At 49.5% G+C, this 24,530-nt stretch overlaps 2 protein-coding genes across 5 annotated transcripts; one reads left to right on the top strand and one right to left on the bottom strand.

Annotated features, from left to right (window-relative positions):
* Positions 1 to 6,185: 6,185 nt before the first annotated feature.
* LOC115457011 (homeobox protein siamois-like) lies at positions 6,186 to 9,357 on the top strand. Its single transcript, XM_030186437.1, has 2 exons — positions 6,186 to 6,874; positions 9,001 to 9,357. Exons 1-2 carry the CDS (start codon positions 6,605 to 6,607, stop codon positions 9,355 to 9,357), a joined length of 627 nt encoding a protein of 208 aa, XP_030042297.1. The 5' UTR covers positions 6,186 to 6,604.
* A 1,377-nt stretch (positions 9,358 to 10,734) lies between these two features.
* On the bottom strand, positions 10,735 to 22,334 carry LOC115457510 (lysophosphatidic acid receptor 4-like). 4 transcript variants are annotated; one of them, XM_030186949.1, is made up of 3 exons: positions 19,174 to 19,338; positions 16,685 to 16,815; positions 10,735 to 13,004 (listed from the first exon to the last, which is right to left on the bottom strand). In XM_030186949.1, the coding sequence occupies exon 3, from the start codon at positions 12,984 to 12,986 to the stop codon at positions 12,045 to 12,047; it is 942 nt and encodes a 313-aa protein (XP_030042809.1). In that variant the 5' UTR covers positions 12,987 to 13,004; positions 16,685 to 16,815; positions 19,174 to 19,338; the 3' UTR covers positions 10,735 to 12,044. The 4 variants fall into 4 exon arrangements, with proteins under 4 accessions (XP_030042809.1, XP_030042811.1, XP_030042807.1 ...); XM_030186951.1 differs by lacking the exons at positions 16,685 to 16,815; positions 19,174 to 19,338 and adding an exon at positions 22,281 to 22,334; XM_030186947.1 differs by lacking the exon at positions 16,685 to 16,815.
* Between the last annotated feature and the right edge of the window lie 2,196 nt (positions 22,335 to 24,530).

Consider the following 24,530-nt stretch of genomic DNA (forward strand, 5'->3'; position numbering starts at 1 on the left):
ACCTACAGGGAGCGGCAGCTACAATCCTAAACAGAAACACGATGGGGGTGACCTGTGTGGATGCGACCCTAAAGAAAAGAATGGGGGTGGGGTGCTGACCTGCACAGAGTAGCAGTTATATCCCTAAACAGAGGCATAGGGGGAGGAAAACCTGCATGGAATGGTAGTTACAACCCTAAACAAAAGGATATTCGGATAGCTGGCTAAGTGCCTTTAAATCACCCAAGTGCTGTTCTTGGCTCCTTGAATATCGGGGGAGGAGGGGGGGGACAACTGAATTTAGGTGAGGAATTTATTTTGTGATCTCCAGAATTAAAAGAATGTTCACTATTCAGAAGCTGTGAAATAAACCAGTGAAATGCCAAACGAATGGAATGTAATGGATGTGAAGTTGTGTGAATATGATAAACGTCTGAACTATAGCACTCGGGGGGGTGGGGGGGGGGGCTGTTACTAAATGGAATTAGCACACACCAACAGGAGCGTTCTCTCTCTCTATATATATTTACTAGCCGTTCAGCCCGTAAAAATGGGCTAGTATAGGAAGGGGGGGGGGCTTGAAAGGCCGCTGCCGCTCCCCCTCCGAGTTCGCCCCCCCTCGGAGCCGTCGCCACCCACCTTCCACCCAGTCGGGCCCTCGCTCCGCTATTGAAACAGTGAGGGCACACAGCTCTACTGCTGAGCTGCCGTGGCCTTCCTTCTTCTTCTTTGCCTGTGTCCCGCCCTCGTGTGACGTAACGTCGTCGAGGGCGGGACACAGGCAGAGAAGAAGAAGGAAGGCCGACGGCAGCTCAGCAGAGCTGTGTGCTGCGTGCCCTCGTTGTTTCAATAGCGGAGCGAGGGCCCGACCGGGTGGAAGGTGGGTGGCGGCGGCGACTCCGGGTGGGGGGAGCGTTAGCGACGGCTGTGTCCCTCGCAAATGCGCAGTAGAGACCCTCTCTGTTCCACCTCCGTCATCATGTATTTACGCGGGGGTGGGGCAGAGAGGGTCTCTACTGCGCATTTGCGAGTGAGTACGACACTTGCCATTTACATATATTGATTTAATAATATTTTTAAAGATTTACTTACCGCCTTTTTGAAGGAATTCACTCGAGGCGGGGTACAGCAAGAATAAGCCAAACCTAAGCAATAGACAATTACAGCGGTAAAAATATTCAAACAACAATATAAAATACGGCATAGTATACTACTTACAATGTCAACACAATCTATATAATTCACAACTCCAACGTTCTAAATGAAGCCACCACCGGACGTTGAGGTGTCGAGATAGCCGCTTTCCCCGTCAGTGTGTGACCCGCCCTCGCGTCACTACGTGATGACGATGAGGGCGGAGCACTGACACTGCACGAAACGGAGCGCCAGCAGCAAGGAAGACATAGCCGCTCACTTACACTGCAGCACCGACAACACGAACAGCGCTGACAGAAGAAATCCATTTGGATGGCCGTGCTCCTGCTCTGCGTATGTGAGTCACCTCCCGCCCCCCCCAAAAAAACAAGCTAGCGCCCGTTTCATTGCTCTGAGAAACGGGCCTTGTTTACTAGTATGCAGTAAAACATTTTAATAGCTGGCATAGGGTATAAGCAAAGATGAAACTTATAGATAAGAGAGTAAAAGGAGTTAGGAAATAAGGGGACACATTTAAAGAAAGTTGCACATGAGGTCTGAGAGGTGATTAAATATGTGAACGCCAAAAGGTAGGTTCTACCAGTGCCGTAGCGAGGGCTAATGGCACCCGGGGCGGGTCGCCACTGCGCACCCCCCCGGGTGCAGCATGGCGCGACCCCCCCCTCTGCGGCGCACCCCCCCGCCCGGAGCTCAACCCCCCCCCCCCCCCACGGACCGCATTCTTACCTGCAGGAGGGCCGATCCGCCCCGAGTGCACGTCACTCGGAGCTGCGTCGACCCCGCTGGTTCCCTGCTCTCTCTGCCCCGGAACAGGAAGTAACCTGTTCCGGAGCAGAGGGAGCAGGGAACCAGCGGGGCCGGCACCCCCCGAGCGAATGCACGCGGGGCGGACCACCCCTCCCGCCCCCCCCCCCCTTTCTTACGCCACTGATTTCTACTTCCACACTGAAATTTCAGCATGGAAAAGCGTTCTGATGGTGCAAGGCACGGAAACGGGGCAGAAACAGCAGATCCACGCCAAAACACACATTCCCATTTAGAGAATAACACCCAAGTCAGCGGTACCCAAACCTGGTCCTGGAGGGACCCCAGTCAGCAGTCATGCGCTGCCTCCACTGCATGCAAATCTCTCTCATTGTGGATATCCTGAAAACCCGACTGGCTGAGGTGCCTCCAGGACCAGGTCTGGGAACCGCTGGCCTAAGTGATTTTGTGCAGATCTGCAAAGGGGGTGTTGCCATGGGAGGGGCAAAGGTGGGGTTGGGGCAGGGGCGCAGCGAGGGGGCCAGAGCCTGAGGTGGGGGGCACATTTTAGTCCGCCGCCGCCTCCCCCTTGCCGCTCTGCTGCTCCCCTCCCACTACCGTAGCAAATACGACACCAGGTTGCACTAGGATTCCATAAAAGACTCCAGATGGAGTAGCCTAGTGGCTAGTGCAGCGGGCTTTGAGTCTGGTAAACTGGGTTTGATCCCCCTGCAGCTCTTTATGGCTCTGGGCAAGTCACTTAACCCTCCATTGCCTCAGCTACAAAATAAGTACCTGTATATAATATGTAAACCGCTTTGATTGTAAGCACAGAAAGGCGGTACATCAAGTCCCATCCTCTTTCCCTATTTTAGAATACGCTCTCACCACAGGGCATTGGGGCAACAGACTTTAGAGGCAGAGCAAAAGGGAGAGAAGGCCTCAGGTTTTATGTAAGGCTTGTGACAGGCAACAAGGGGCAGACTGGGTAGTCCATATGTGATCCCAGCCTCTATTTCCATGGGTTCGAAAGCTGAGGCCATAAATAGTTTTGTGGTGTTTTTAGTGTGGTGCTGTCTCACTGTGATCCCCAGTTTTCTCATTCCCTTCTCCTGGTGTGGAGTTTTAATCTGGCTGGAAGTCTGATCCTTGCTGTCTCTATCCATGTAATGTCTTGATTACCCACAGGGCATTGCATGGTATGTTGAGGGATTCCCCGGGCCCCTTTTTAATACACCTGTGCTGTTTGACCCTCCTTGATACTCACACCTTGGGATGGTTCTGAGGGATCGGTCTTCACACCCTATTAAAGGTTGCTTATTAGCTGGGAAGTAACCTTTGTCTGTCACCCGAGTTGTCCCCAGTGACCTGGGAGGTAGCAGTGGGCAGAGGAGCTTAGCATATCCTGCAATAAATATGCTGCTTAGTAAGAATTCCTGAGCAAAAACACATGAGGAAACCCCCCCCCCCCCCCCCAAAGACAGTGGTGTAAATTCTGCCCGAGTGACCCCTTGTACTGGAGAATCCAAGGAAGCAGATGATCCACTGTAGATGCTTCTGGATCTTCTGAGGTGGACTTTCCCCTCTCTTGAGGGGGGAGGGGAGGAGGAGGCTCGTAATTTCACGTTCTGCCTCTGCCTTAAGAGGAAGTGAGTATCAGTTTTGAGAAAGTTTAGAAATAATTACTCCTGTGTTTGGAAATGTATAGAAAATGTAGCCACTAATGTATTATCCTCAGAAGACGTAAGGTGTTATAAAACTGTATAATTAAATTTACTGAATTAATCAAATATTCCAGATTGTAACCCCCCCCCCCCCCAAAAAAAAAAATATGTATTTTTTTTTGGTCCTCAGGAGCATATGAATCCAGAAACTGATGTTTTATGATTATGTACCAGCAGGTGGAGATAGAGAGCACAACTGAACTCTGTCTTATAGTTTATTAAAACTTTGATAATACTACTACTACTACTACTATTTAGCATTTCTATAGCGCTACAAGGCGTACGCAGCGCTGCACAAACATACCGCTACAACAACAGAGTTGACCAAAGCAGTTTACAAATTAAAATGATCAAATAAATGGTAGATACAAATTAAGGTCAGGTATACATATAAATTAGCACATATGAGTTTATCTTGTTGGGCAGACTGGATGGACCGTACAGGTCTTTTTCTGCCGTCACCTACTGTGTTATTGATGGCATTTGTTATACTGTCATACACCAACCAGCATTATGGCAGTTTACAGGACTAGCAAATGAACACAGTTAAAAGGTACAGAGAAGGTTGACGAAAATGATAAAGGGGAATGGGATGACTTCCCTATGAGGAAAGGCTGAAACGTCTAGGGCTCTTCAGCTTGGAGAAAAGAAGACTGAGGGGAGATATGATAGAGATCTATAAAATAATGAGTGGCGTGCAACAGGTAGAGGTTGCAAACTCTGAAGTCAGTGTAGGTATCATGAATGGGGAAGGTGGTTAGGCGCCAAAAGCAAGGGAGAAGAGATGGGCTTGAGTAAGGACTTGAAGATGGGCAGGGAGGGCGCATGGCGTATGGGCTCGGGAAGTCTGTTCCAGGCATAAGGTGATGCGAGGCAGAAGGGGCGGAGTCTGGAGTTAGCGGTGGTGGAGAAGGGTACAGAAAGGAGTGATTTGTCCTGAGAGCGGTTATCATCAGAACACGTGGACCAAATGTGAAGCAAAACTCCAATATATTTCAAAATAAGAACATAAGTGTTGCCATACTGGGACAGACTGAAGATACATCAAGTCCAGTATCTTGTTTCCAACACTGGCCAGTCCAGGTCACAAGTGCCTGGCAAGATCCCAGAACAGTAAAACAGATTTTATGCTGCTTATCCCAGAAATAATCAGTGGATCTTAATAATGGCTTATGGACTTTTCTTTTAGGAAATTATATTAAACCTTTTATTTAAACCCTGTTAAGCTAAATGATTTTACCATATTCTCTGGCAATGAATTCCAACATCGGTTCTGATTGGATTTATAACACCACCAGAGCTGGACCTTTCTGTATAAATGCAAGGTTGCTATTTTCTGAATGGGAGTGGGGGTGGGGGGAGGAGACAAAATCATTAACAGATAAACATTTTCTTTAAAAAAATGAATACGTATATAATTCGATATTAGTTTTTAATAACAAGGGAACACTAGCCAGCCACAAAGTACATACATTTAAATATTAATCCACATTTTCATGAACGTATTAAGCATTCTAAAATACAAACGTCACACATTTCTTGCTAAATCAAGTTTATAGGAGGTTGAGGATTATTTCCAGCTTCCTATTCATTTTATTAAAACAAAATTTTCACTGTCAGATTTAATTTTTTTTTTAATGCAGTGCTTGTACCCTTTTTTTTTTTTAAATATTTTCTGCTTGTTCAATAACGAAATTCATCTGTTGATGGGGGAGGGGTAGGTACCCCTCCAATAATATACACACGAATACACAAGCGGACCTCTGTAAACGCACAGCATTCGTTCAGGGCGTGTAAAGTTGGTCCCCATCTCGTTAATCAGAGGTGCTAATAAAGTTAAGGTTTTTGCCTGCTCCCTTTGATATCAGCCGCCCAGGGCTGTTGCTAAACCCCGACTTTCTCTGCAGGGTAACTTCTGGACGTGTTGAGCAAGTGGTAAAGCTGTAATGATTCCCAAATAACCAGAAGCATCAACACACCAAAGCGATGAGAATATCTGACTACAGACACTTCAATTATATTTTTAACAGCATAAGAACAGCCGAGGCGTGTGGCTGAGCCCCCCCCCCCCCCCCCCCCCCCCCCCCCCCCCCCCCCCCCCCACCACACACACACACACACACACAAGGGAGGTGCGTATGCCAAAAGGGGGGGGGGGGTCAGGTCCAAAGGCACAACCCACCCCACAGTTGCTTGCACGGAACCGGCTCTTGCACTGAGTTTCGTTGAAAATAAATTTTAGAAGCTTAACAGGAAACGTATCGGAAAATGGGGCTATTTTGTTTCTTATCACAGAGAGATCTATTTGAGAGAGAGAGAGAGTTTCTGGCAAGATCTTCGAACTATTTTAATATTTCCGTTTCGTTGACCAAGATCTCTCCTCTAGACTGTCGATTTTTCCTCCTTCCTTTGCAGAAGAAATTTCCCCGCAAGGCATTTTGTTTCCGACGTCAAACTGCTGCCCTCTTCCTCCTCCCAGAAACTCTGGTTCGTTGCCATTATGGAAAACCTAAAGGTTCCCTTCGTCCTTTTTATTCTCTGTTATTTCTGCTAAAAGGTGCTAATGAGCTGACGAGGCTGACCACTGGTTTTAGACGATCAAAGAGGCCAGTCAGTCATGGGCTCTCTCTCTCTCTCCCCATTCATTCAACATCAAAGAGTGACCTGAGAATACACATTGTACCTCAACCTCCTCTTCCAAAAGAAAATTGCTCTATAAAGCCTCTCCCCCACCAAGGTCAGAGAGAATCACCATCCCAGGATGGAGCAAGCAGACTCTGAAATGGAAAAGATCATTTGCACAGTCCTGTCCCTGGAGACGGATTACCCATCTTTGCAGAAAAAGTTAAAGAAAGACGAAGATCTCGACTTGCAGGAAACTTTAAAGAAAGACGAAGATCTCGACTTGCAAAGTCCTGGACAGGTCCATCCAAACAAGCCAGACCGAGCAGAAAGACTTAAAGGCAAGTGTTCACATTTTTTTTCTGGCTTCCACCCCAGGGATGAAAGATCTAAGAAGCTGGCTTTCTAACAGGTACCACCTACCTATCTTCTTTGTAGGGGATGCATCAGAGCCGGACACCGCCGCAGGAGCCCAGAGCAGCTCGGACCTTGCAGAATTTCGAGCTGGTGGTCGAACCAGGAAGAGAAGTAGCTTCTCTCGGGAGCAGATCCGCTTTCTGCTGAGAAGTTTTGAGCTGAACCCCTACCCGGACTACCTGGGGAGAGCCTGCATTTCTCAGCTCACTGGAATCCCCGAATCCAGGGTACAGGTAGGCTTGGCTACCGACCATTTTGTCCCTGGCATGATGCCCACAGTTTGCATTCTTTGTGGTTCCTATTATTATGGACTGCATTTGTGTGGGGAGGGGGGCAGGGAGGTCGACCAAAGGCTCAGTGAGATAAATATGGTGTTTAGTAATTTTCAACCAAGGGTTCGATTCCCACTGCAGCTCCCTGCGACCCTGGGCAAAGTCACCCAACCCTCCTTTGCCCTAGGTACAAATAAGTACCTGCATGTATTATGTAAACCGCATTGAATGTAATTTCAAAAGCCACAGAAAGGCAGTATATCAAGTCCCATTCCCTTTCCCTTTCCCCCCTGCAGGCAAGGACTCAAGTGTCTCAACAGATGATCGTTTCAAGGTTTTAACCAGTTTCATTCCACCCTGAACGGAGTTTTTCATCACCAGAAGAGGAAAGTTCATCTCTGTGACCCCTCTTTGTGGACCAGGGGGTGCATCCCAGTCCAGGATGAAACAATTGAGATGGGAGCTTGGGGAAGAGAAGGAGAGGAAAGACTGATTTATCTGTCAGATCTGTCCATTTATTCAGGGTTGGCCCTAGGGTATCTGATATCCTAGCCTAGCCAAACCCAGGGATGGCTCAAGGTGCTAACCCCCCCCCCCCCCAGGTCCAGCATCTCCCTTTCCCTACCTCCTTATCTAGTATCTTTCCTTATTTTGCCTACCCCCTCCAATCCAGCATCTCCCTTTGTTTACCCCCTGTCCAGGGTCTCACCTTTCCTACCCCCATTATCCAGCACCTCTCCATCCCTATACCCACCCCCCACCATAGTTAAGCATCTCCCCTTACATCCCCTACCCTCTACCATGCCCCACATATCCCCTTCCCCTTTTCTACCCTCTATGTACAGCTCCCCCTCCCATGTCCAGCATCTTCCCTTCCACTTCTTAGCCTCTGGGGTGCCCAATATTTCCCTTTCCCTTCCCCCTAAGTGTCCAGCATCTCTCTTTCTATTCTCTGCCCTCCCAAATGTCCAGCATCGCCCCTTCAATTCCTTTCCCTTTCTTTCCCTCCTCCATGTATCCAGCATACCTTCTTTCCTGCCCAGCATTCTCCCTCTTCCCTTCCCCTGCTGCCATGTGGCCCCAGAAGTATATTCAAACCTTTAGCTATGTGCCCCACTCCCGGGGTAGCTCAAGTCCCTTCCCCACCCCTTGTAGTCCAGCATTCCCCCTCCCCCAGATGGCCAGCTCCCCCTTCCCCTCTATAACTGCCCAGATGGACATCATATCCCCTTTCCCTCCCTCCTTCCCCATTTCCTTCACAGGATCCAGCTTCTAACCTTTCCCTCCAGGTGGCCAGCAACCCCCTTTCCCTTCTCTGCCTGACCCCAGGTGGGCCAGCATCTTTCCTAATCACCCCCTAAGTCCAGCATCTCTCATTTCCCTCCATATCCCCCCTCCCTGGTGCTGCACCTTATCTCTCCTTTCCTACACCGGCTCCATGTCCAACTTCTCCCTTCCCTTCCCCATGCCATCCCTCTAAAAAGTAATCAGCACCTGTGCAGGACCTTTCAGTAGAGGCCCACACTCAAGTACCGCCATGTCTGTCATTCCCCGAATGCATTTCTTGGCAGGGAGGAGTGGTTTAATGGTTAGTGCATTGGCCTGGATTCAATTCCCACTGCATTTCCTTGTGACTCTCTGAGCAAGTCACTTAACCCTCCGTTGCCCCAGGTACAAAATAAGTACTTGTATATAATATGTAAACTGCTTTGATTGTAACCACAGAAAGGCGGTATATCAGATATCTGGCAGTGCTTGAGCGCAGGCCTCTACTGAAAGGTCAGTGGGTCCTGCCCTCTCCAATGCAAGCTTCATATGGGGATATTCAGGGGCTGCTGACACAGTTTTGAGCTTCGTTTTCATGCATTGTTTCATATACATCACAGCAATACATTTTATCTGTTGATCCTTTTTCCGACCCTCCTTCGTTTCCCACTTCTGGGTTTGTTGGTACCACCACCCCTTACCCTGAATTCTGACACCCTAGGCCGATGCCTAGTCCAGCTAATACTAGGACCAGCCTTGCATTTATTCATCCTCTATCTGTCCATCTGAGCAGTTAAAATCCATTTGTTCTCTTTGAATAGGTTTGGTTCCAGAACCGCAGAGCCAGACACCTACCAAGAACCAGAAAGTCCGATCCAGATGAGCTCCCCCAGAACCCACAAGATTCATTTTTCACAGCCAGAGACCATGAGGAGGAGGAGGAGGAGGAGCTGGAGCATGAGGATCATCTACCAATGTCACCCCAGTTCATCAAAGTGGAGGCCCCGCAGCCTGCGGACCCCTTCCTGTGGGCTGGAGGCTCCAGCAGATCAGGGCAGCCCTTGGTTCTGGGAAACCTGCAGTGCTGTGCCAAGCCAGACTTGCAGTTCCTGAGGTCCTGTCCCAGTGCTGCTGGCTGGCCTATGGTGGTCCATTTCAGGTCACATCTGTCTATCTGAAATCCCCTCACCCTGACAGGAGAGGAAGCACATTGGAGGCGGTTCTGTAAATTGGTGCCCAGGCTCACAAGCCGCTTCAGCTCATCGTAGTTACACCGCATGTGCACTAGGTGGCAGCCAAGTTCTTTAGCACGTCGCTGCAAGGCGGTGACTATGTGCTGGAGCCTGGGCAGGCCGTGGGCGTGTCTCCCTGTGGCGTGCGCAATTTATAGAGTACTAATAGTTATGTGCATTGCTTGGCATAAATGGTCACGCCCAAACACAGATGTGCCAATTCCGACTCATGCCAGTGTTCTAGCATTGGTACATGACATGGGCACCAAGTTACAGAATTACCCCCTATGTCCCAAACAATCCTTTAGAAGCACCGAGGTCAAGTTCCTGGGGTCTCGGGCTTTCACTTTGTGAAACTGGAGCGACACCACAAGAGTTAGAAATCGGAAGCAGGAACGGCAGGGTCTCGGTATTCTAACGTGTAATGAAGTGCAGTGTGAAATTCATATCAGCAGTTCCCTATTTTCTTGTGCCAGACGCCATCTCTGTTCTTTTTTTTGTGTGCAAAATGAAATTAAAACATTTAAATGTATAAAATGCAAGCTGTTCGTCAATTATGGGGAAGCAACACACACACACACACACACACACCACACCACACCACACCACACCACATCACATCACATCACATCACATCACATCCCTGAGACTAACCCCTGCAGCACCTTCCCCCTGACTCAGTGTTTCCTCTAATACTTTGTGGCTGGCCACATGACTTTGGCTATGAGAGGTGGGAGAGGGGAGTTTGCAAGTGCTCTTTCTACCACCTACCACGGCTATCACTGGTAGACTGAGCTTTGGCTTTCTCCTTCCTTTCCCCTTGCTCTCTCCATCTTTCTCTTCTCCATATCCATCTCTCATCTCCTCAGTGCCCTGCCTTCGCGTCTCCCCTAGCTGTTCTCATGTCTTTCAGCATTCCTTTCTCTCCCTCACTCCTGTTTCCTCTGTCTTGCACTTCCATTCCTTTCCACTGTCTTCCTTTTTCTCAGCCCTGTAATGCCTTTCTACCCATCCCTCCACTTTTCTTACACTCGCCTTTTTATCCCTCTCCACCCCATCTGTCACTCAGTCTCTTCCTCTGTTCCTGCCCCCTGCTTCTTCCTCCCTTGTCAAGCCACCAGCTCTTTCATCCCTTCTTAGCTTCTTCCCCTGCCTCTTTGCCCTGTTCCCAGCACCTGCACTTCCTTACCTCTTTCCCCCTCACCCTCCCCACAAACTATTTCCTGAATCTTCCTTTCCCTCCCCAGCATCTCCCCAGTTCAAATCAAAAAGTGGAAGGCACCAAGAAAAAGTCCAAAGTTAAAAAGGCTTTTTATTCCTTAAAGTCAGTGGAGGTATTCTCAATACAATCTTTGCGTGTAGTAAACAGGATGCACTTGACCAAAAAGTCCCAACACAGGGGAGCTGTCAAAGTGAGGGAGACTTTTTGGCTGGTCCTGGTTTAATTTAAACTTACATCTCAAAGCAGTGTAGCTTTTGTAGGGTCCATAATTCTATCCCTTGGAACCAGTGCTGCAGGTCCCATAATGCACCATGATGAGGTTGGCAGAAATCCAGGACTGGCCAAAAAATCTCCCTCCTGGAATGGGTGACTTGGCATCTCTGCTTTACGGACAAAAGACAGGACATTTGTATATCCAGGAGAGGGAGAGCCTGGGATCAACCCCGAGAAAGTATTTACTCCAGGACCGTCACAGTACCACTAGCCACCAGGTGGCGCTCAAGCAACATTTCAGGGGAGCTCCAAGCAACTGTGTAAGATACCCAAGCTTTGCTGTTCATAGCTTTCTGTGTGCTGACACAGCTTAGAGGCAGGATTGTCACTACCCAACATCACCAAGCTGCCTCTGATAGCAAATTCCTGCAAGAGAACATGACCCTACATCCAGTGACCACTGTGTCCCCTCAGACAGGTCCTCCCAAATGCAAAGTTAATGAGTTTATTCAATGCGGAGTGTCTCACTGAAGCAGCACAGGTACGTCATTGTGAGCTGAGGTGATGAGCAGAGAGAAAACACAGCCTTAGCTTCAGCAGCCACATTTCCTGAGCAGTGGCCTGGCGTTCCTTTTCTTGAGGTGAAATTGTGCATATTCTTATCAGGAATTTAATATTTTTTTCAGAGTAAGAGAGCCAGTTTCTGCCTGGTCTAGGTGCATGTCCCCCCTTTCCTCTTCAATGTCAAATACTTTTATAATTTAGGTTTCTCTTCCTGTTTATCAGCCAATCAGGCATAAGTTCATATGAGAAACGTAGCAAATTAGATATAGATATTTATGTTCTCAGGGCTGACGGTCATTTTCCACTCTCTGGCAGGCCTAGGACAATTTCTTTCCCACGGTACAGGTTATACAGCCATTACTGGCCCCTGCCTTAATGCCATAGTTTATGGAATCGCGGTTCTTTAGAGAGACCTTTGGGATGGGCAGACCTCTTAACTTCAAGGCAACAGCCAGCGTCCAGCACCAGAATATCGACAGAGGCAAAAAAGTGAATTGTGATTAGGAAAAGTGCACAGGTGTGACCTGCGGAATCCTGCGGAACCCACAGAGCTCGGTTTGACTTCCGTTTCCATTTAGGGATTGCCAAGCAGGAGTAGCGAAGGACACAATGGTCGCTTATCGTTTAAAGGTAATTAGGATTGATTCTGGGCCTCGCAGCTGTCGGTCCTGGATCGCAGGATCTTGCGCAGGTTGTCTGCCACTACCATTTTCTGGAAGGTCTCTGTGGCAAAGTAATATGCCAACGGGTCCAATACGGTATTGAAGCAGGTGGCCAGCAGCGTGCAGTAGTAGATGTCATGTGTAAGGCGAACTTCAAGAGTGCCAGTGAGGTACAGCGCCAGCACGGCATGGTAGGGCAGGAAACACAGCAAGAAGATGGCCAAGTTGGCCAAGATCATGTGGCGGATTTTTTCGCTGTTAACCAGCTCCATCTGGGCGGCCATACTTTTCCGAATAGCACGTACGAGGGCCCAGGAGCAAGCTGCCATGATGACTAAAGGGAAGGTGAAACCGATACTTAAGGAGGCTGCGATAGGGACTGGACTGGTGGCGTATTCCGGAGTACAGTCAAAGCACTGGGTGCAGTTGTCGAAGCGGGTGAACTTCTTGACGAGATAAGCGGGGATACTGGCGGTAATACTGAGGATCCAGACTCCCAGGCAGATGAACCCGGCTTTCTTCCGCACACGCTTGATCCATGGCCTCATCGGAAAGCACACGGCCATGCACCGGTCCCAGCTAATGCACGTCAACAGGAAAATGCTGGTATACATGTTTACCAGCAATACTAGCCCCACCAGTTCACAGGCCAAGCTGTGCAGCTGGGTCTTTTTGCTGTAGTAGTAAATTCGGACAGGCAGCGAGGCCACCAGCAGAAGATCCGAAAAAGCTAGGTTCTTCATGTAAACCATGGTGATAGAGCGGATCAGGAGGCAGCGGAAGAAGACAAAGAGGGCTGCCAGGTTCAGGGCGAGGCCCAAAGTGAAAATCAGGGAGTACAGGCCGATGAAAACACTGTCTCGGACCAAGGTGCTACCATTGGGGCTGCTGGTGCTTGCGTTACAAGACATCATGGCATGAATGTGGAGACCCTGGAAAGAGAGATGAGAAAACACAAACGTGAAGATTCTACGTATGGTGCTCAAACATTATGTGTGCAAACTTGGGCAGGCATGCCATTTAATGGGGTAACAAGCCAATTAGTGTTAATAATTGGGTGTGAACAATTAATTATTGGTGTTAATTGGCAACAATTTGGATTTACGCACGCATCTTGCTAAGCACTATTATGTAAATATGTGTGCACAAATCTTTTAGCATGAAACTGAAAAGAGGGCGTGGCCATGGGAGGAACATGGGCGAGTCAAGGGCGTTCACTAAAGATGCGTCAAGTATTGTAGAATTTGTGGGATTTGTGCATAATTTACATACAAAAATTTACAACAGCCTCCAAATTCTATATATGGCGCCTTAAGGTTTACACGCTAACTTGGCCGCACGGCCAAGTTGCGCACACAACTTAATTGATTAACAAGCCAATCAGCGCCGATAATTGGTACTTAAGAACCAATTAGCAGTGCTAATTGGCTCAAATTAGAATTAGCGTGCACAACTTTCTAGGCGTGTTCTATAAAATGGTGCGTGTAAATGCTAATTGCCAGCTGAAAAGGGGGTTACCCACGGATGTGGAATGGGTGGGTTTGTTGGCGTTTTCAAAATCAATGCGCACTATTATAGAATACATCCGATCTGCGCCTAATTGAGGCGCAGCTATTTAGGCTGGTTTTAGGTGGTCTAAACGGGTGCGCCTAAATTTTAGTCACAAGAACAGTGCGTGAACGTATTCTATAAACTATGCTTAACTTTAGGCATAGTTTATAGAATCACGCTAACCGCGTGGTTTTAAGACGCCATATATTGAATTTCCCCCCAGGTTTCAGTTGCTGTAAATCTTCATGCCTAAAGTTGGGCATGGATCCCAGTGTTATGCGCTATTCTATAAACAGCGCCCAACTCAGTACGCTGTTTATAGAATTGTGATCCGCATTCATTTTTTGGCGCCCAAATTTGGTTGCCATTTACAGATTCTAGTCATGGGTAATTCTCAAAATGTCAGCTAAAGTCAGCACAGGATAATGCGTGCTGAAGTGCAAATTCTGTCACAACAATTACATGTGTAATTGGTATAATAGAATACAGCGTAAGCCTGCAGTTATGCACCGAGCATTCAGGGCCCCCCAGCCACTGCCCGCCACCCCACCGCCGCAGTTGCCGCCCCCTCCCTCACACTACAGACCCCTGAGCCAAAGTGGACACTCCTCGCTCCTACCTTGATGGGTCCTGGTAGTGGCCAGTGGCGTAACCAAGGGTGGGCCCGGGTGGGCCCAGGCCCACCCAGTAGCAGCACACCTATGATGTAGCTGGCAGAGATCCCCAAGCCCCACCAGCCAAAAACTCCCAACAACTGTCCCTCCTGCATACCTTGTAAACAGCAGATCTTTGCCTGCAGTGAGCAGCGACTGATACATGCCGTGGGGCCAACATGAGACGTGTGTATTAGTTGCTGCTCGCTGCCGGTGAAAATCTGCTACTTAAAAGGTATGCAGGGGAGGAGGGATGTTTGAGAGACCATATAACATGCAGGCGAGAGAGGGAGAGACCAAATCACTTGTGGGACAAGGCAGAGTTCTTCTGCCCACCTATCTTGGGCCCAGGCCCACCCAAAATTGGGTGTCTGGCTACGCCCGTGCTAGTGGCTTTTTTTCCTGCCCGCTATTGCTACTGTGCCTGGCATTGCCGTGATTTCAAAATGGCTGCCACGACTTCCTGCAGTAGTCTCGCAGAGCTCGTCAGTCTCGGCAGCCTTTTTGAAAACATGATGGTGCCACCAGGCAGCGTAGTGGCAGCGGGCAGGAAAGCGTGGGATTCTTTCCTGCCCCTGTAGAGGCCACTAGACCACCAGGAAACCTTCAAGGTAGGACTGGGGAGGGCCCACTGAGTCTGAGGGGGGGGGGCTGTAATGTGCGGGCAGAGCCTCTGGGCCCTCACGCACTGCCCGGTTGCCCAAATGATCAGTCCACTCCTGGCGCAAATACCTACACTAGCTCAAAGATAGGTGCATAATCTGTGCACATATGAGCTAGACCCGCCCATGCCCCTCCCAGGTCCATTCCTCCCCCCCTCCCCCCCTTGCAGTTGCATTCTCTGAATTTTGTTCATGCAATTTGTAGAATTTCAACAAAGGACAGTTATGCTTATAACTACTAATTAATGCCAATTAGCCCCAATTAACAACAATTATGGCCAATAATTGGTTGTTAATGCCAGTCAGCAGCTAATTATATTAACTTACCTGTCTAACTGACTCTATTCTGCAACTTGGACGTGCAACATGGTGTACTGTGCACGCAAACCCATGGAATTAGGGGGCTAGTGCCACTGAAGATATTGGTACCAGGGCTGCTGAGAGACTGGGCCAGGCCCGGGACAAGGCCCCCCCCACCTGAGGTTGCCGGGCCCCCCCTCCACCTGCCACCGGGCCGGGCCCTCTCTCCACCCCCGGGCCCTCTGCACTAACCTTAAGCGCCTCCCTCACCTTCGCAGCAAGCGCCGGCAGTCCTCTCCTTCCTTCCGTGTCCCGCCCTCGTGGAAGTTACGTCAGGCGAGGGCGGGACACGGAAGGAAGGAGTGGCCTGCCACTACTTGCTGCGAAGGTGAGGGAGGTGCTTAAGGTCAGTTCCGGGTACAACAGAGGGCGGGCGGGCCGGACTGCGGCGGCGGTGCTGGCCCCCCCCCCCCCCCCGGAGGCCCTGACCCGGGGAATTTTGTCCCCTCTGTCCCCCCCTCTCGGCATCCCACCTATACATAGAATCCACCCTTCATATTCGGCCCACAGCGCTCAGCATTTTTTTTTTTTTGAAACCCAGATATTCAATGCAAAGAGCAGGGGACACTCGATGAAGTTACATGGAAATACTTTTAAAGCAAAGAGAAGGAAATATTTGTTCACTCAAAGAACTCGCTGCCGGAGGATGTGGTAATGGAGGTTACTATATCTAGGTTTAAAAAAATGGTTTGGACAAGTTCCTGGAGGTAAAGTCCATAATGTACTATTGAGATAGATATGAGGAAGCCTGCTTGCCCTGGGATTGGTAGCATGGAATGTTGCTATTCTTTGGGATTCCAGAATCTTGTTACTCTTTGGCGTTCTGGAATTTTGTTACTCTGTGGAATTCTGGAATCTTGTTACTCTTTGGGGTTCTGGAATATTGCTACTTTTTGGGATTCGGGAATCTTGCTACTCTTTGGGGTTCTGGAATGTTGCTACTAAATTGGGTTTCTATCAAGTACTTGTGACCTGTATTGGCCACTGCTGAAAGCAGGATACTGAGCTAGTGGACCATTGATCTGATCCAGTATGGATATTCTTATGTTCTGGATACCAGCCGAATCTGAATACCAGGTACCAGCGATCTTCAGACCGGAACCCAGATAACTACCCGGATAAAGTTAACACAAGGGTATAGCAGATCAACAAAACAAGAAACCGGGAGAGATCTGGGCGTGAGTCAAAGGTATCATATTGATCTGGCTAGTGCAAAGTCGATCATTACAAATGGGTGTGAGAAGTTTGTAGGTTCTCATCCCCTTGTGGTACTTTTAACCCTGGTGCAGTGTGATGGGCGAAACATGGCCGTACAGCCTGCGGTTGTTTAGATTTCTCACACTAACTTAATAAACTGAACTTTGTGGCTCTGTTGATCTGCTGTACTTTTGTGCTTCAGCTGGTGCAGATCCGTTTTCTTTGTTCTGGATGAAGTTAGGACAGGTTTTGTTGTGGTAAATCCCGGCTCTGCCCCCGGGTTATCTGCGCTCTATTCAGATAGTGCCATGGCAGTATATCTGGATATTCAGTAAAGAACATAAGAATAGCCATTCTGGGTCATACCAATGGTGCATCTAGCCCAGTGTCTTGCTTCCAGCAGTGGCCAGTCCAGGTCACAAGTACCTGGCAGAAACCCAATTAGTAGCAACATTCCGAAATCCCAAAGAGTAGCAACATTCCATGCTACCAATTCCAGGGCAAGCAGTGGTTTCCTCATATCTATCTCAATAGTAGATTATGGACTTTTCCTCCAGGAACTTGTCCAAACCATTTTTTTTAAACCCAGATACGCTAACCACTGAAAATTTGGGTATGGACCTAGTCAGTTATCTGGAGAGAAGGGATATCGACCCCTCTATGTATAATTCACTATACGTATAGATTACACAGCTAGCCATGCTGTCCAGTGATACCTGCTTTTCAGGAGGCATAGTCAGGCATTTAAATCTATAGGTGTCACAACTGAATTTCGCTTATCTATATAGTTTACATATATAGGCCAGACTGTCCCTGAAATGCCCAAATAATCCTTCCTTTTGCTACATACAATTCCAGACATGTAGGACTAAATTCAGTAAATGCCGCACTAATTTGGGTGCTGAGAAATCCGTGTTGAGCGCTGTTCTATAAACGGTGCTCTGAGTTGTGCATAATTGCGTTTAGAGTCGGTTTCTGTGCCAAACTTTGGGCGTGAGTAGGGTTACCATATTTTGTCCCCCCCCCCCAAAAGAAGGACACATGCCCCGCCCCCTTTCACACCCTCGCTCCGCCCCCTGTCACACCCTCGGTCCGTCCCTTGTCACATTTCCCCTGCCCCCTGTCACATACCCCGTCGCCCCCCTCTCCCCGTCACCCCCCTCCCCTTACCTTACTATTGCCCTGGTGGTCTAGTGACCTCTTCGGGGCAGGAAAGAGCCCCCTCTTTCCTGCCCGGAGCGCTGCTCTGCATGCATCCTTCCTGTTACTGATCCTCGGCGCCAATTCAAAATGGCCGCTGTCTTTCTTCTATGTTTGTGCAGCGCTGCGTATGCCTTGTAGCGCTATAGAAATGCTAAATAGTAGTAGTAGTAGTAGTCTCTTGTAATCAGAGGTGATATTGTGATGTCATAATGCCTCAGGCCACCAATAAGAGCCAACCTCATCAGTGATGTCACAATGGCTTGATTGTCCTATACTTGGCTCACTTTTATTACATAGCTCTTTGAGCAGGGACTGTCTTTCTTCTATGTTTGTGCAGCGCTGCGTATGCCTTGTAGCGCTATAGAAATACTAAATAGTAGTAGTAGTAGTAGTTGTCCGGATTTCTGGACAAACGGGCAGATTGGCCAAACCCGCCCGGTTGCCCGGACATGCCCTCAAAAAGAGGACATGTCCGGGTAAATCCGGACACGTGGTAACCCTAGGCGTGAGGATTTATACCAACTGAAAGCTGATGTAAATCCCGGCATGCAAGTTAGGGGTGGATCCCCGGTGTCCAGTTATGCTGAATCTTGAGTAAACATCCCTGACCTACCTATGCCCGTCCCATGTTCACTTCCCCTTTTGAGTTGCATGCAATAAAGATTTGCGCACGGATCGTTATCGAATAGCGCTTAACAAGATGCATGGGCAAATCCAAATTGTTGCCAATTTAGTTGTGTGGGCATTTCAGAACAGTATACAATTTTGGGCATGTAAATTTGCATTCCATTTACAGCATCTGGAGGATAATAGATTAAGTGTCAGGAACTATAAGTAAAATGCTGTCAAATTTAAAAACAGAAACATTTATCTACATTCAGCCTCAGGGAAACACAGGCTCTGATGTCCTGGAAGAATAGAGACATTTAATTTACTGCAACAATAAACAGACGGGTGTGGATTAGCAAAACTGATTCAACGAAATCACACGCTAGAAACCCACTCAGTGAAAAATAACCAGTGACCCTGAAGCAGTTAAGCGAAACGCTGACCATCGTTGGCCCGAGGGAGTGTTCATTGCCTGAAAAGTGACGGCTGGGCTCTGTTTCTAATTGGCTCTTTAAAGATCTGTGCTGTTTTTTTTTTCTTTTGGTGCTTTACTTACCAGTGGACATAAACTATTAAAAATCAATACAATGAGAAATAACATATAAAGCAAATATTGAGAAGCAACACAATTTGCCAGTGATGAAAGAGTAAGAGATCTTTTCCACTCTTTAAATCTTTTTGAGATTTTGAGCTCTTTGAGGCTTTCCCTTCCTTCCTTCCTTCCTTCCTTCCTTCATTTATACCGGTTACTTTTTTCACCGAGTGGATTTGTAGCGTGTAATCTCGCTGTGACATTTAATTTACCAAACATTTGCTACTCGAATCTTGTTGAAATAAGGGCAAACTGAAAAGGCTTTTTACCTGACCAGCTCCGTGCTTCTGCGATTCGTGGTTGCGACTGTCATTCCCGCCATCACATATTGAGCTCCTCTCTCCTGTAGCTTGAGCACGCACCCTTCTGCACCATCCAGCGGACTAACACGCCGGCCGCAATGCTCGCGACGAATCCAAAAGTGCTCCTTGCAGCATAACCTGACCGACTGCGCATCCAGCTCGCGGGTGAACTGTGAAATGCAGCTCTGCCTGGGACGGAGCTTGGGGGGGGAAAGATACTGATCTGTTTGTACACAATTTCTGTTTCACAGAAGTGGCAGATGTTGTGTTAACAGGTCAGCCACAACATTAGTAACAGACGCTGGGCACCTTGCACGCTGTTCCATCCCCAGGTGACCGCAAAAACCAGTGTGCATTCTTTGGGTAAGACACAGTTAGTAAGGCTGTATCCCCCACGCCGCCTGCCCCCCCCCCCCTCCATCTCCACACACATACGCATTTCTCAGTATGAGTATGAGGTGATATTAATGTATACAAACTGCGAGGTGCAGCTTCCCTTGTCATCTCGTAGCCCGGTAAAGCAGGGGGGGGGGGGTGAAGCTTTGCTGATTTTTATCGTTCAGCTATGCATGAATACAGCACATATAGCTGAAAAGAAGATCTCCATCAGAGCCTCGTGCAGATGTGACAGATAAACACTGGGGGGGGATATTTAGTGTTTTTATTTAAATGCTGGCTCCTGCCGGCTAAATGCTACCAGGGCATTCAGTTTTGGCACTTATCCCAGTACCAGCATGGAATATTCAGACAGTCAGTGGTCTGCCAGGAGTTACCCAGGTACCAACCAGTATCCAGGGTTGGACTGGTTAATTTTGGATAGTCGTTCTGCTGTCTTAACTGGATAGGTGGAGGTGCCCAGGACCATATGAAGCCAGAATCACACCCTGTGCAACCTTCCCCAGCCTCCGCCCCATCCATTGCACCGCAGCTAAGAGGAGGCAAAGGATGGGGAACAGTTTGCGCACCTCACCTGTCTTGCGGCAGCTGCAAAGGCCCTGTCTGACTCTACCCCCGGATTGCCCGATAGCGCCGCAGTAGGGTCAGCCCAAGGCAATCTGCCGCCTGAGGCAGGGATGAGAGGGCACCCCTCCCTGAGCCCAACATCCCTCCCTTCACACACCCTCTCTCTCTCTCCCAACTCTCTCCCCTCCACCCCCGGTGACGGTCTGGCATCTCCCCCCTTCCTTCCTCAACACCCTTCCCCGAGTTTACCTTCATCCTTTCTTTCTTCTTAGGATTTATTTACCGCCTTTTTGAAGGAATTCACTCAAGGCAGGGGCATAGCCAGACCTCGACGGGAGGGGGGCCAGAGCCCAAGGTGGGGGGCATATTTTGGCCCGCCTCCCCACCGCCGCCCTCCCACTGCCACTTCTGCCCCCCCGCTGCCGCTGTCCTGCCACCACTTCCGCCCCCCCCCACCGCCGCTTCTCCTCCCCCACTGCGAAGGTATCTTGGCTGGCAGGGGTCTCCAACCTTGTCGATTGCTCTCTGTGGCAGGTTGTCGCAGATCGCCTGCAGCGCTTCCTGGAGTTTGGCGATTGTTTGCGGCTGTGGGTGGAGCTTGTGATCGGCCTCCAACATTGGTCCCCAGACAAAAGTCTACATCATTAACAGTCAGCTGATACCTCAGGGTTTTTTTTTTCTCATATAATGGTAGTTTTACAGCGCAAACGTTTTTGAATGCACGGAAATTGCTGGCTGGTCACGCTAAAACGTCTGTAACTTTGCCATGTTTAAAGATAATCTCATTCCACTCAGCACATCAACGTAGAGAGTAACAACAAATAAAATTGTACAATTTGAGAATACAGCAAAAAATTCTGGGGATTTGCTAAGACCAGTGGCGTTCTGTGGTTCACTGCCACCCAGGGTGGAGCGCTGCTGTGCGCACCCCCCCCCCCCAGCGTAACACGGCAACACGACACACCCCCCCGACCCAGCCCCCACCTATCTACCAGCTCTGTCCACCCGGGACTCTGCGCTATTGTAAAAGAAGAAAATCGCCTCGTCGGTCCTTCCCCCACTGTGTCCCGCCCTGTGATGTAACATCCTATTTCCTCGAGGGCGGGACAGAGTGAGGGAAGGGCCGACGAGGTGATTTTCTTCTCTTACAGCAGTGCAGACGCGAGGCGCTGCACCACACAGCTGCCGGGTGGATCGAGCTGGTAGGGACTCGCTAGCAGAGCACCCCCCCCCCCCACCCGTTGACACCCGGGGCGGACCGCCCCCACCGCCCCGCCCTTGCTAAGCCACTGGCTAAGACCCATCTGGTCTGCTCTCTGGCTTTGTCCCTCATTTAAGAACAAAAGGTAGGCAGTCAATCTATAAGATTCAGACTAGATGGCAATCTCCCCTCCCCCCACCAGCAGATCACAGGGAATTGAAGATCAAAAAAGTCCAATTTATTCACCACAATAAAACAATAAATAGAAAAATACTGAAAAGCTTGACACGGCCACGTTTGGCCCTTAACAAGGGCTGTGTCAGGGGGGCTTATATTTAAAATACCCAGAGGAGTGTTTAAAAAAAGTATCTCCTGCTGGTCTCACAAGCTCCGTCTTCAAGCTGCAGCAGTGTACGCTGAATCTGATCAATTCCTTTCGATCTGGTCTAGAACAAAAGAACTGCCAGACTGCATCAGACCTAAGGTCCAGACAGCCCACTGTGCTGTTTCCAACACCGGCCGATCCAGCTCACAGCAGGGGCGTAGCCAGACCTCGGCGGGAGGGGGATCCAGAGCCCAAGGCGTGGGGGAAGGGGGCATATTTTAGTCCACCTCCCCCAGCCACCGACCCCCACCCGCCACTTTTGACCCCTCCCCTGCCGCCGCCGCCGCAAGGTACCTTTGCTGGCGGGGGGTCCCCAACCCCCGCCAGCCTTAGTCTTCTTCAGTGCCGGTCTCCGGCGTGTTCGCTGATCTGTGCTGCGAGTCCTGACGTCCTGCACGAAAGGTACCTTGCAGTGGCGGCGGATCGAAAGTAGAGGGGGCCAGGACTAAATCTGTAGGGGGCCCACGCCCCCGTGGCCCCCACCTAGCTACGCCCCTGGCTCACAGTAGATAGCAGGATCCCAGACTTACCTCCAGGAACAAGCAGTGACTTTCCCCAGCGCTACCTTCATAGCGGGTTGTGGACTTTTCTTCCAGGAATTGATCCAAATCTTTTTTTTTTAAAGCCCAGCTACATTAATTGCTTTTGCCACGTGCTCCTGCGAAAAGCTACAGAGCTTAATTATGTTTTGAGTGCCAAAAAACAAAAATAAAGATTTTCTCTGATTTATTTTAAATGTTCTACATAGTAACTTCATGGAGTTTCCCCTTATCTCTGTACTTTTTTTTGAAAGATTTGCATTTGTCTGTTCTGCTTCACTAGTAGAACCTGTGGGTGGCAACGGAGGAGGGGCAAGCTAGATATCGGAGGGGGGGGGGGGGGGTGGATCAAATTGACATTTCTGCACATCATACCCCATCTTTCTCCCATGTTTAAATTACGAATATGACACCAGGGCCTTCTATGCATAAAGAAACCCTCCCCAGCTAATTTCCAGGTAAAACCACTGTTATAAATGATATCCTCATGCAACAAATCCTTCTATGTGGAAGTGGACTCTGGATTCCCTACAGGATTGATTAGAATCTCAACATAAACCCTGCATCTCCAGTGTGATCCCTCCTTACAACTCACCACACAAAACCAACATTCAAATTGTGGTTACCACCTCAGGAATAGCACCTGCTCCTTCCACTGCCAGACGCCTTCTTTAAAGCAGGTAGGTTTTTGTTGGTGTGGTAACTCTACAGGATGTGTAGACCGTTAGTCTTGAGCTTTTTTTTATTTTGGGCACCCAGGACCTGCAAAAAGACACTCAAAACCTGTATAGGAAACCGGTGGCATAGCCACGGGTGGGCCCGGGTGGGTTTGGGGATTTCAGTGACAGTCTAACAGGATGGGGGGGGGGGAGGGGGGAAGGTGATGCTTTGATGTTTCACTCAGATATACTGTCATCTACCAACCTTTGCTTATTTCCGATCCGACGAAGAAGGGCAACCTTCGAAAGCTAATCAAGAAATGGATTAAGTTAAGTCCAATAAAAAAAGGGATCATCTTATTTTCTTTCCCGTGTTTTATTTCTATCGATTACCTACTACTGGGAAAATGGAACCAGCTGGACAGACGCTACATGCTAGCAGAATCCTTCACTTCAGTCATACACTTGATACAAAATAGGGGACCACAATAATGTGCAGACAAAAATTGAAATGGAGACCCTCCCTCCCCTCCACCCAAGAAAGCAAGACTCTATTAGCAGGGCCAGAGCGGTAGCGAGGGGAGCTGACACCCGGGGGGCGGGTCGCCGCTGCGCACCCCCCCCCCGGGTGCAGCACGGCGCACCCTCCTCCTGCTGGAGCGCACCCCCCCCCCGGAGCGCATACCTCCCCCCCCCTGGAGCGCATACCTGCGGTGAGGGACGGGTGGGAGGGCCTGGGGTGTGTCGGCTCCGCGCTGATTCACTGCTCTCTCTGTCCCGGAACAGGAAGTAACCTGTTCCGGGGCAGAGAGGGCAGTGCACCAGCGCGGAGCCGACACCCCCCAGCGGCGTGCACCCGGGGCGGACCGCCCCCCTTCCTACGCCATTGAGCAGGGCAAATACTGGTAAAGAGAAACAGAACTGCATTTTCTCCTGTATTCTGCTACATACAAAAATAGAAAAGATGTGTGGGATTTGTAGGCCCTGATTCCAGGGGCGTAGCCAGACACCCAACTTTGAGTGGGCCTGGACCCAAGATGGGTGGGCAGAAGAACTAGGGTTACCATATTTTGTCCTCCCAAAAAGGAGGACACATGCCCCGCCCCCTTTCACGCCCTCGCTCTGTTTCCTGTCACATTTTCCCCTCTCTCCTGTCACATACCCTGTCACTCCCCCTCCCTGTCACCCCCCTCCCCTTACCTTACTACTGCCCTGGTGGTCTAGTGACCTCTTCGGGGCAGGAAAGAGCCCCCTCTTTCCTGCCCGGAGCGCTGTCCTGCATGCATCCTTCCTGTTGCTAATCTCAGTGCCGATTCAAAATGGCCGCCGAGAGTTGAAGTCTCGCGAGGTCACTTCAACTCTTGGCGGCCATTTTGAATCGGCGCCGAGATCACAAACAGGAAGGATGCATGCAGGACAGCGCTCCGGGCAGGAAAGAGGGGGCTGTTTCCTGCCCTGAAGGCGGAAGAGGTCACTAGACCACCAGGGCAGTAGTAACTAAGGGGAGGGGAGGCTAGCAATCTGCCCGTTTGTCCAGATTTCTGGACAAACGGGCAGGCTGGCGGACGGCCCGCTCATCAGC

This window comes from Microcaecilia unicolor, chromosome 14 (genome assembly GCF_901765095.1).
Source record: "Microcaecilia unicolor chromosome 14, aMicUni1.1, whole genome shotgun sequence".
Taxonomy (NCBI): domain Eukaryota; kingdom Metazoa; phylum Chordata; class Amphibia; order Gymnophiona; family Siphonopidae; genus Microcaecilia; species Microcaecilia unicolor.

Coding starts and splice junctions, on each gene's coding strand:
- LOC115457011 (XM_030186437.1), top strand. CDS start 6,605: ATGAAAGATCTAAGAAGCTGGCTTTCTAACAGGTACCACCTACCTATC. Junction 6,875..9,000: donor TCCCCGAATCCAGGGTACAG/GTAGGCTTGGCT, acceptor CTCTTTGAATAG/GTTTGGTTCCAGAACCGCAG.
- LOC115457510 (XM_030186947.1), bottom strand. CDS start 19,221: ATGGCGGGAATGACAGTCGCAACCACGAATCGCAGAAGCACGGAGCTG. Junction 13,005..19,173: donor ATCGCAGAAGCACGGAGCTG/GTCAGGTAAAAA, acceptor CTCTCTTTCCAG/GGTCTCCACATTCATGCCAT.